Here is a 12,127-nt window from a genome sequence, read left to right on the forward strand (position 1 = left end):
AACTCACTGCCTTCCTACAGCTTTTTCTACACATTTTGAGAGGAATGGGAGATTTGACATAGGCAGATTTGTATTTTTAATAGTTATTTTAGTATAAAAAAAAATAATAAAAAAATCAGGTCAAGGTTCGGCTTTTCCAAGAGGGGCTTTATTACTGCCACTTTTATTGAGTTCGGTACACATTCGGAGGATAGGGAGCCATTTATTATGTCCAACATAGGCTGGCCAAGCACCGGAAGTAGCTCTTTCATTAGTTTCGTTGGAATAGGGTCCACTATGCAGCTTGAGGGTTTAGAGGCCATAACTATTTTTGTGAATGTGTCCAATAGATAAAGGATTTAAAAACTTGAGTCTCTCCATTGATTCTAGGTCCTGACAGTTCTGTGCAGACTCAGGACAACTGAGATTTGAGGGAATACGCAGATTGAAAAAGGAGTCTTTAATTTGCTTTCTGTTGATCAAGAAGTTCTCTTGATTCCCCCTGCATAATCTTGCAAACTGCTTTCCAACTGTCTCAAAGACGTTTCCTTATCTCCTGATCAGCATTTTCACCTGACAGAGACGGGTATCTCAGCAGAAAAATCTACCCAGTCAGAATATTTAATAATCCTGTTCTGTATGTGTGTCCTCTGCCAGCCACTATGAGGAGGGCATGTACTGGAGGAGGAGGGAGGAGGAGCAGCAGTTGTACTGGGGGGAGCAGAGGCACATGATGGCCCCCCCTCCGCTCATGAGCCAGCCCGGCATGCCAGTTCCCCCCCTACTGGTGAGAATCAATGATTCAATCTGTCATTGCTCGATTTACATGAACTTGATCACTAGAGTAAAAAACTGGTGTTTTAGCTTTTCCGTTTGTTTCCAGAAGTGGCTAGTTTTAAGAGGGCACCTGGTTTTATTGAGCTCTTCTCCCCTTAGCAACCTATGCGTCGGCCGGACTCCCCAGACGACCGCCACATCATGGCCAAACACTCCACCATCTACCCTGTGGAGGAGGAGCTGCAGGCGGTGCAGAGGATCGTCTCCCACACTGAGAGAGCCCTCAAACTGGTGTCTGTCTCCCTGCTGGAGAAAGAGCCTCCAGAGGCTGCTCCAGAGGCTGCTCCAGAGGCTGCTCCAGAGGCTGCTCCAGAGGCTGATGCTGGAGAGAAAGGGTAAGAGCTGTATGGGTCTGTACTTGTGCAGTACATCATTCACACAATGTTCTATACAACACATTTATACTTGAATGTTCTGTAACGCTGATCCCTCGTGGTGTGGGCCATGGGCATGTAGCCTGATCTGTAGCTTTTTCTTTACTCATCCTTGCTGGTCCTCTGATCCCTGGTGTATAGACCGGACAACCAGGCGGCCCGTATGCTGAAGGGGGTGATGAGGGTGGGCATCCTGGCCAAGGGCCTGCTGCTCCATGGGGATAGGAACGTGGAGCTCATTCTGCTGGCTGCCAAGAAGCCCACCCTCTCTCTGCTGAAGGACATCGCTGAGCAGCTGCCCAAAGAAATGGCGGTAAGACCACAGTCAGTTTTCCTTTAGTGGAACCACTGTCTTTTGGGATCCACTGTTTATGAGATGGAGGTGGGATTTTCTACATGCAGTTGGACTTCACACCAGAAATATTAATCACATCAACCCTTATAAGCAGCCCCCCCCCAATCATATTTGTTAGGCAAAGTGTCACAACAGAGGAAATCTGATCATTTTAAATACGAACCACAACTCTTGACTTGGGGCGGCAGGGTAGCCTAGTGGTTAGAGCGTTGGACTAGTAACCGAAAGGTTGCAAGTTCAAATCCCCGAGCTGACAAGGTACAAATCTGTCGTTCTGCCCCTGAACAGGCAGTTAACCCACTGTTCCTAGGCTGTCATTGAAAATAAGAATTTGTTCTTAACTGACTTGCCTAGTTAAATAAAGGTAAAAAATAAATAAATAAATAAATAACTCTTGACTTCATGTCGTGAGGTTGTCATCAGGGCTAAAGTGAAAGAAATCGGCACCAACACTGGAGGAGGAACTAATTGGAAGATGACACTATCATTAATTATTAAAGGAGAGTGGATACAGATGGACATCAAGGCTATTCAAGACGAAACAGTTAAGGAGAGGACCTATACCAAACAGATTTGGCTTAAAGTATTTGTTTTCATTCAAATACTTTGGCTGCGCTTGATTGAGCTATGAGCTTGTCTGGCACAATGAAATAGTAAAAAAAAAATATACAAGTGCAAATTCTGCACGTCTGGCACTCCAAGCAGGTTCAATTAAATGTTCAAAGCATTTGAAAGAAAACAAATACTTGTTGAGCCCAGGTGTAGATTAAACTTGTGGTGTGAGTGTTGCATTTCCTTCCTCCCTCCTGAAGTTCTGCTACAATAAGTGTTTCATTAGTAGTGCATTTGACTGATCTTTAGTGCCACTGCCTGGTTATGACACCTGAACCCTACAGAGAGAGTGGGGCTATAGTTAAAATTTACTCCCCTAAGGTTACATAAAGCCATTGCTTAAAAACAACATTTCTGCCCATGTATTGACAATTACTGTCTAATTTTTTAAAAGTAATTCTGCAGTTGTCCACAACTGCACAAGGTTATCTAAATTGGCCTTTTTAAAAGCTAAATGCAGCTATTGAGAAATTATTTGAGTATCTGGGGCCAAACACATTAATCCAGTGCCCTATCAAACTAATCCCCCCTGCCCCCCAGTCCATAAAGATAACCCCCTCCTCTGTAGTGAGTAATCCAGTGTCCTTTTAACCGGCAGCCATTTTCTGAAGATCAGTATGAGGTGAAGGCTCACCCTGAGGAAGCCAACATCGTGATTTTTTCGAGCAAGGAGCCAAAAATGCAGGTCACCATCTCTCTAACCTCGCCACTGATGAGGGAGGACCCTGCCCCTGACAAGGAGGAAAAGGCAGGAGACAAAGCGGCTGAGAAAGGTTAGAGAAGCCAAGCTTTCAGTCCAATAAATGCACTGTGTCTTCCAAACCTCAAGCTGAACAAAAAAAACTAAAATGGGACTTTTAACCAAGCACATAATGACTATTTCATCCAAATGTGGTAGATATCGTAGAATAATACTTTTGTTTCTCCCATCCCGGACACCGATGATATGAAGTGAATTGACTCACCATTTTGTTTCTGTCTGTTGTTTTAATTTATCCATTATTTGTAGTTCCAGTAGTCCAGTTTTTCACTTTCCTTTGTCTAATATGGAAATCTAAAGCCGGGCTCTCCGACCTTTCTATGCCATTAGGGTTTTTGTGTATGTTTCTCTGAACATGCCCAGATAGGCCCTATGAAACCATGACAACAATGGAAGTACTGAGCTATGTGAAGATGATGCCCAGGGTTAAGGGTGCATTTAACACTTTTCTGAAATTAAATAATGACATTATTTTGTTACCATTGATTGCCATGTCTAATTCTGTCATGTAATTGGTCAATAGTTGCTAAGGGATTTCACAAGGTCCCATGGCCTTCCCACACTTCCATCTCTCATGCCTGCAAACTGAAACGGCATTATCAAAGTATTGATTGACAAGGTGTTGGAGTGTAATTCTATCCCCACACAATGGTCTCTATTAAAGTTGGGACAAGATTTATGAATAGATTAGGCTGCAATGCAGTGCAGCACACTCTTAGAACCATTGTGAGATGTAAAACACTCCCTCACCTATTTGAGCTGATTTCACCTTTTTCTATTACTGTATACACTACTTGGAAAACAAACTATATTTCCCATTGCTTAAGTTGTTTGGGTTTGTTGATCAGTGTGTCTGCCTGTATCAGCAGACCTAGACAACCATACAGTATGTACATGTATATCCCCCTGTACCAGAGGATCTAACGCAGGGGTGGGCAATGTTTTTTGCTGAAGGGCCACATTGGGATTACCAAATTTTGTGGAGGGCTACGCAGATTCTTTTACGGACCGAATTGTTTGTCAAAAGCAATTTACGGGCCTGAAAAATGGCAGTTATTTGAAATATATACTACCGTTCAAAAGTTTGGGTCACTTAGAAATGTCCTTGTTTTTTAAATAAACATTTTTTTTGTTGTCCATTTAAAATAACAGCAAATTGATCAGAAATACAGTGTAGACATTGTTAATGTTGTAAATTGTAGCTGGAAACGGCTGATTTAAAAAAAAAAAAAAAAAAAAAAAAAAAAAAAGGTTTTATGGAATATCTACATAGGCGTACAGAGGCCCATCATCAACAACCATCACTCCTGTGTTCCAATGGCACGTTGTGTTAGCTAATCCAAGTTTATCATTTTAAAAGGCTAATTGATCATTAGAAAACCCTTTTGCAATTATGTTAGCACAGCTGGAAAATGTTCTGATTTTAAAGAAGCAATAAAACTGGCCTTCTTTAGACTAGTTGAGTATCTGGAGTATCAGCATTTGTGGGTTCGATTACAGGCTCAAAATGGCCAGAAACAAAGCACTTTCTTCTGAAACTCGTCAGTCTATTCTTGTTCTGAGGAATGAAGGCTATTCCATGCGAGAAAGTGCCAAGAAACTGAAGATCTGGTACAGCGCTGTGTACTCCTCCCTTCACAGAACAGCACAAACTGTCTCTAACCAGAAAAGAAAGAGTAGGAGGCCCCGGTGCACAACTGAGCAAGAGGACAAGTACATTAGTGTCTAGTTTGAGTAACAGACACCTCACAAGTCCTCAACTGGCAGCTTCATTAAATAGTACCCGCAAAACACCAGTCTCAACGTCAACAGTGAAGAGGTGACTCCGGGATGCTGGTCTTCTAGCCAGAGATGCAAAGAAAAAGCCATATCTCAGACTGGCCAATGAAAAGATTAAGATGGGCAAAAGAACACTGGACAGAGGAACTCTGCCTAGAAGGCCAGCATCCCGGAGTCGCCTCTTCACTGTTGACGTTGAGACTGGTGTTTTGCGGGTACTATTTAATGAAGTTTTATGGTTATTTCTGATCAATTTGATGTTATTTTAATGGTCCAAAAATGTGCTTTTCTTTCAAAAACAAGGACATTTCTAAGTGACACAACTTTTGTAATTTCTACTTACTTTCTATCTGGTTTTAGATGCACGAGTGGCCTGGAGTGTTTTTTTTGGGGTTCTTCTCCCAAATAACCCCCCCCCCCCCCCCACACTCACACACACAACATTTTTTACTCAAACCTCCCTCGGGCAGGGTTGAATAGGCTCGTTGGCCAGTTCCTGCCCACGGGCTGTAGTTTGTCCACCCCTGCGGTAATGTCTACCACTTTTGCCACAACAGTCTCTAGGAACATGGAAGTATGGAAAGCCCCATGGTACTGCTTACTGTAGCTTATCTTGTGAAATTACTAAGAAGTTACCATTTGGCATTCCATATGTCTATTCAGTTTAATATGTCTGTCTATTGATAAATAGTATGACATGGCAATGGATGCATTAAGAACATCAAGTCCCAAATCAGAATTCCTTGAGTTCCCAACTTGACTGCATTGTACGCACATTGTCTTACCATGGAAACGATTTGTGGGAAGACAGTCTGACATAATCATTTTGTTGAATTATCCTGTTTGTCATCTTTTGTTAATCAACACATCCAATGCAATCACTTAAAACATATTGAAATATCTCTCTGTTGTTATTACCGGGCCATAACCCATAAATATATGTGAAACAGTACTGTAGGTGGCACTGCTGGACAGTCATATGAGTGATCGATCAGTAATCAATGAGACAGTGTGTCCTTTCTCTCCTACTCTAGGGGTGCCTGAGAAAGACCCTGCTGATGTTCTGAACCAGAACAAGTGCCTGGAATACCTAGCTGCTCTGAGACACGCCAAGTGGTTCCAGGTAAAGACAATATGTACAATGGATCACTTCAAAGTAGCTGGAGTCCCGGATTGTGACGATGACAGCAATGGAGTTGGCCAAACGGCACAAACTGATCTGGGACTCAGGCTAACTCCAAAGTACTCCAGGCTAGCCTCTGTGTAACACTGTACAGTAACAGGTGTGTGTGTGTGTGGCATCTACAGGCTCGTGCCAATGGTCTTCAGTCCTGTGTGATCATCATTCGAGTGTTACGGGATCTTTGCCAGCGAGTGCCAACCTGGGGCAAGATGCCATCCTGGGTGAGGATGTTCTGTCTCAGTGTTCAGCTTTTCTAAGGAAGCTAGTTGATGATAATTTATGTTTTCGATTGTGTGAATTGTGTCTTACGTGGTGTGTGTGTGTGTGTCCTTTCCCTGTGTTCAGGCTATGGAGCTGCTGGTAGAGAAGGCCATCAGCAGTGCCACAGGGCCCCTCAGCCCAGGGGAAGCCATGCGTAGGGTCCTGGAATGTATCGCTACTGGCATCCTACTGCCAGGTGAGGGAGTTTTAGTATTAGTTAGATGTGGGGTGATCCCACCCTGCCTATTAGTTAGGCCAGGTTCACCCACATCTATTAGTTAGGCCAGGTTCACCCACATCTATTAGTTAGGCCAGGGTGTAATCACCCCCACATCACATTGATCCCGTGTGGCTCAGTTGGTAGAGCATGGCGCTTGCAATGCCAGGGTTGTGGGTTCGATACCCCCAGGGGACCAGTACGAAAATGTATGTACTACTGGAAGTTGCTCCGGATAAGAGCGTCTGCTAAATTACAAATGTAAAAGAAATGTAACAGAAATGTAACATCTACTGTAGCTCTGTTTTGACCCACCTGGAGCACCTTTGTTCTCTAGTGCTTTCCACTGGTCATTCAGGGTCCAAGGGGAAACTTGCGGTTTGCACTGTACAGTGTGCTTTGTCAGCAGTAAACATAGCTCTGAACATGAAGTAAGTTGTACAAAGAGGTGGTATGTAAGCAGTGAGTGGAACAATCTAAATAATGTGGCAGTAGGATGTGTGTGTGTGTGATAGAGATCTCTCTCACTCTCACTCTCACTCTCACACTCACACTCCCAGTACCAGTCAAAAGTTTGGACACCTACTCATTCCAGAGTTTTTCTTTATATTTACTATTTTCTACATTGTAGAATAATAGTGAAGACATCAAAACTATGAAATAACACATATGGAATCATGTATTAACCAAAAAAGTGTTAAACAAATCTGTGTGTGTGTGCTGATTTTGTGTTCCTCTTTCTTAGATGGTCCTGGGCTGCTGGACCCCTGTGAGAAACACCAAACCGATGCTCTGGGGAGCATGACCAAACAAGCCAGGGAAGACATTACTGCCAGCGCACAGGTACGCTCACTACCCCACACTTACCATGTGATTGGTATAATCAACTTTAACATTTGGTGGTCTACCATCTTAGACTGGGAAACTGTGCTGCGTACAGAATACATTGAATATTAATTTTTGTAAAGAAATCATGGATACGGTGTGTGTGTGTGTGTGTGTGTGTGTACACACAACCTTTAAACCCCCTATATCCTTTCAGTCTCAAAGAAACAATCTCACTGAGATCAGTTCTAAAATTGAGTTGCACCCTCTTGCGCTTTTGCCCTCAGAACAGCCTCAATTCGTCAGGGCATGGACTCTACAAGGTGTCAAATGTTCCAAAGGGATGCTGTCCCATGTTAACTCCAATGCTTCCCACAGTTGTGTTAAGTTGGCTGGATGTCCTTTGGGTGGTGGACCATTCTTGATACACATGGGAAACTGTTCAGCATGAAAAACCCAACAGCGTTGCAGTTCTTGACACAAACCGGTGCACCTGGCACATACTAACATACTCTGTTCAAAGGCACTTACATTAGTCTTGCCTTTTCACCCTCTGAATGGCACACACAATTCTTGTCTCAATTGTCTCCAGGCTTAAAAATCTTTCTTTAACCTGTCCTCCCCTTAATCTACACTGATTTGAAGTGGATTTAACAAGTGACATCAATCAAGGGATCATAGCGTTGACATGGATTCACTTGGTCAGTCTGTCATGGAAAGAGCAGGTGTTCTTAAGGTTTTGTACACTCATATCCATCTAACTTAAACCCCTAGTTATTATGCTAGCTCTAATTACACTCCATTCGTCTTTGATTTTTACCCATTGATATGTGTGACAATGGAATGTGTTTGAAGTCCACTGATCCTCCTCTCGTCTCTGATTCCAGCATGCTCTACGACTGCTGGCGTTCCGTCAGATCCACAAGGTTCTGGGGATGGACTCCCTGCCGGCGTCCAAGGCCAGCGCTCGGAACCGCAAGCGCAGACGGGACGGGAGCGAGACGGGAGAGGGGGAGGTCAAGAAAGACAAGAAGGAGGATTCAGAAGAGGTGGATGCTTGATCTCTGACAGAGCAGTGTTAGCTTGGATGGCCATCTGGTTTTGCTTCTAATGTTGGCATGAGAATGATAGAGTAAAACAGAAACATATCAGCACCCAGGCTAGAGCAGGTTAGTAGTCTATACTGGCAGAATGTCACATCCTTTACTTTTAATTTTAATTTTCAGAATCTATATGAATATAACTGACTTAGTTGTTCTTTCACCAAGTCGCAACATTTATGTCTCCCCTAGAGGGAATGGGAGGGGAAAGGTAAAGATGATTTACTCATAAAATTGTGCTGAAAATTGGCTTTAACGTCAGACTGACTTACTGAGGTTTCTAGGAGCTAATGACTGATAGCCTGCTCCCAGATCTGTATGTGCTTCATGACAACAATCATCAGAGGATTTTGCTAAAGCACATACTGATCTGGAACCAGGCTAAATGATTGCATCATTCCATTTCCAGAATATTTGCCCACTCAACTTCTGAAGCCCTCCCATTTACAGTACCTGTACCAACCACTGTTCCTTACATTGTTTTGTATGTACTGTAAGGACTTTTCCCCCCTGCTTTTCTTATTGAAGAGAAGATTTAATCCTTTATTGTACAGGCCAGTTATCATATACTGAAGACTGCAGGAGCTACTCATTTAGGTGCATATATTGGGTTTATTTTCATCCTGCCCACAGCTGGCAGTACCCAAGTAATCATCACTTCAGAGCGCAGCTGCACAGGACCAGATCGTAATGCCCATGGTCAATTTGGTTTGTCATTTGATATTGCTATGTGGTTAGTTAGGGACCATCAGTAAATTACACAATGTACATGGGACAACATTTAAAAAATATCAATAGCTCCAAATTTCAATGACTTAACATCAAACCAACTATACATTTTAGAAATGAATATACAAATATTGAAAGAATTTAAAGAGAACAGGTGTGCAACATGAAGTTATTGTCTCATTTACATTGTGTAATTTATTGACAGTCCCTAACTAGCTCCACAGACAGGCTATCCAAAGTCAACCCAACTTTGCCACAGTTGCACAATAGGCGGCTGAAGCGACTTGGTGAAAGAAGTTGGCTAACTTGCTAGCTAGACTACTTCGAGACATGGTTAGACTGTTTCAAGTTATCTAGAAGGGTGAGTGAATGTAACTGTACTGTTTTGGCATAGTAAAAGTACAAATACTTCTCATGTTCAAACACAGACGAGTAACCCACATCAAAGCACGCCTCCGAAACCGTGCTGTCGCATTTCCTAATGAGACTTGAAACCAAGTTCAGCCCCCCTTTAAAGACAGACATGAGTACATTAAAGTAAGTTTTAAAAATGTACAGTTCATTGTGCCAAAACTGCAGGCAATGACAAAAAATGTTAAAGCTGTAAAGAAACACTCTGAAAACAGCGCTTTGAAAAGCACTCTCTCTGTTTAGTCTAAAGATGTCTATAAATTTGTCAGACACCTGAAAAGAAAAAAATCTGCATTTTTGAAGATGTGATTGATTGCACCACAAAACGCTTTTAAGGAAATCACTGGGTTATAGAATATGTTTTGTGTAAGAGGAGTTGACAGATAGCTCCTATGTTGCACAGTCTGTCTAGCATGCTATGAGAATAAAGACCTTATGAAATGAGTTATTATATGCAGCCATATTCTTTGCATTTAAAAATCTGTCTTTTGTGGAGTGTGTTTGGAGACTTCATATAATTAATTGATTGGATTTACATAGCGCTTTTCTAGACAAACCAAAGCGCTTTACATATAGTTGAAATTGGAAGTTTACTTACACCTTAGCCAAATACATTTAAACTCAGTTTTTCACAATTCCTGACATTTAATCCTAGTAATAATTCCCTGTTAGGATCACCACCTTATTTTAAGAATATGAAATGTCAGAATAATAGTAGAGAATGATATATTTCAGCTTTTATTACTTTCGTCACATTCCCAGTGGGTCAGAAGTTTACATACACTCAATTAGTATTTGGTAGCATTGCCTTTAAATTGTTTTTAACTTTGGTCATACGTTTCAGTTAGCCTTCCACAAGCTTCCCACAATAAGTTAGGTGAATTTTGGCCCATTCCTCCTGACAGAGCTGGTGTAACTGAGTCAGGTTTGTAGGCCTCCTCGCTCGCACACGCTTTTTCAGTTCTGCCTACACATTTTCTATGGGTTTGAGGTCAGGGCTTTGTGATGGCCACTCCAATATCTGGACTTTGTTGTCCTTAAGCCATTTTGCCAAAACTTTGGCAGTATGCTTGGGGTCATTATCCATTTGGAAGACCCATTTGCGACCAAGCTTTAACTTCCTGACTGATGTCTTGAGATGTTTCTTCAATATATCCACATAATTGTCCTTCCTCATGATGTCATCTATTTTGTGAAGTGCACCAATTCCTCTTGCAGCAAAGCAACCCCACAACGTGAATCTGCCACACCCGTGCTTCATGGTTGGGATGGTGTTCTTCGGCTTGCAAGCCTCCCCCCTTTTCCTCCAAACATAACGATGGTCATTATGGCCAAACAATTCTATTTTTGGTTCATCAGACCAGAGGAAAAAGTAAAAAAAAAAAAAAAAAAAAGTACGATCCAAAAAGTACGAGTTTGTCCCTATGTGCAGTTGCAAACCGTAGTCTGGCTTTTTTATTGTGGTTTTGGAGCAGTGGCTTCTTCCTTGCTGAGTGGCCTTTCAGGTTATGTCGATAAAGGACTCATTTTACTGTGGATATAGATACTTTTGTAACTGTTTCCTCCAGCATCTTCACAAGGTCCTTTGCTGTATTGATTTGATCTTTTCGCACCAAAGTATGTTCATCTCTAGGAGACAGAATGCGTCTCCTTCCTGAGCCGTGTGACGGCTGCGTGGTCCCATGGTGTTTATACTTGCGTACTATTGTTTGTACAGATGAACGTGGTACCTTCAGGTGTTTTGGAAATTGCTCCCAAGGATGAACCAGACTTTTGGAGGTCTACAAAAAAAAATTCTGAGGTCTTGGCTGATTTCTTTAGATTTTCCCATGATGTCAAGCAAAGAGGCACTGAGTTTGAAGGTAGGCCTTGAGATACATCCACAGGTACACCTCCAATTGACTCAAATTATGTCAATTAGCCTATCAGAAGCATCTAAAGCCATGACATTTTATGGAATTTTCTGAGCTGTGTAAAGGTACAGTCAACTTAGTGTATGTAAACTTCTGACCCACTGGAATACTGATACAGTGAAATAACCTGTCTGTCAACAATTGTAAAAATTACTTGACATGCACAAAGTAGATGTCCTAACCGACTTGCCAAAACTATATTTTGTTCACAAGAAAGTTGTGGAGTGATTGAAAAACTAGTTTTAATGACTCCAACCTAAGTGTATGTAAACTTCCGACTTCAACTGTATTTAGTTGGAAGCTCACCTCATCCACAACCAATGTGTGACACCCACTTGGGTGATGCACAGTAACCGATTTGCGCCAGAATGCTCACCACACATCAGGTGGAGAGGTGAGGAGGAATGATATGCCAATATATATGGACTGACAGTTCTAAAAGGGGCACATTGTAATAAATCAATACTGTATCATTCAATATTTTAACATCTTATCATTGTGATGAATGAGGAAATGAGGAAAAATGCAGATATCTTTGTATTAAGGTTTTTGTAAAAAAACAAAAACGGCTTTTGATGATTTTATTTTCAAAGAGCATCTTCACAACACCCATTTTAATTAACTTTTTTGTCTTTGCATCATGTTGCAATCAACCTTGTTTTGTTAAAAGGAGAGTTAACGTTGCTGTAATATTATTTGAACGTCTTTGTAGTGCTGCCTAAAACCAAGGATGAATATTAAAGACTTAACTCATGTAGATATACTTTTCTCATTGTGTGAATGAATAATTGA

The 12,127-nt window shown here is 41.8% G+C and overlaps 1 protein-coding gene across 4 annotated transcripts in view; it reads left to right on the forward strand.

The window, feature by feature from the left end:
* LOC139539661 (zinc finger RNA-binding protein-like) overlaps positions 1–12,092 on the forward strand; it is a 48,969-nt gene extending 36,877 nt beyond the window's left edge. For 2 of the 4 annotated variants that reach the window (XM_071342819.1, XM_071342821.1), the window contains exons 11-19: positions 637–766; positions 916–1,151; positions 1,332–1,503; positions 2,756–2,930; positions 5,707–5,819; positions 6,005–6,100; positions 6,225–6,336; positions 7,103–7,200; positions 8,070–12,092. In XM_071342819.1, coding sequence (XP_071198920.1) covers positions 637–766; positions 916–1,151; positions 1,332–1,503; positions 2,756–2,930; positions 5,707–5,819; positions 6,005–6,100; positions 6,225–6,336; positions 7,103–7,200; positions 8,070–8,243 — 1,306 coding nt within the window. In that variant the 3' untranslated portion in view covers positions 8,244–12,092. The remainder of the gene's footprint in view (positions 1–636; positions 767–915; positions 1,152–1,331; positions 1,504–2,755; positions 2,931–5,706; positions 5,820–6,004; positions 6,101–6,224; positions 6,337–7,102; positions 7,201–8,069) is intronic. The other 2 variants (XM_071342820.1, XM_071342822.1) reach the window with 1 other exon arrangement.
* Positions 12,093–12,127: the final 35 nt, after the last annotated feature.

The sequence above is a fragment of the Salvelinus alpinus genome, chromosome 15 (assembly GCF_045679555.1).
Source record: "Salvelinus alpinus chromosome 15, SLU_Salpinus.1, whole genome shotgun sequence".
Classification (NCBI taxonomy): Eukaryota; Metazoa; Chordata; class Actinopteri; order Salmoniformes; family Salmonidae; genus Salvelinus; species Salvelinus alpinus.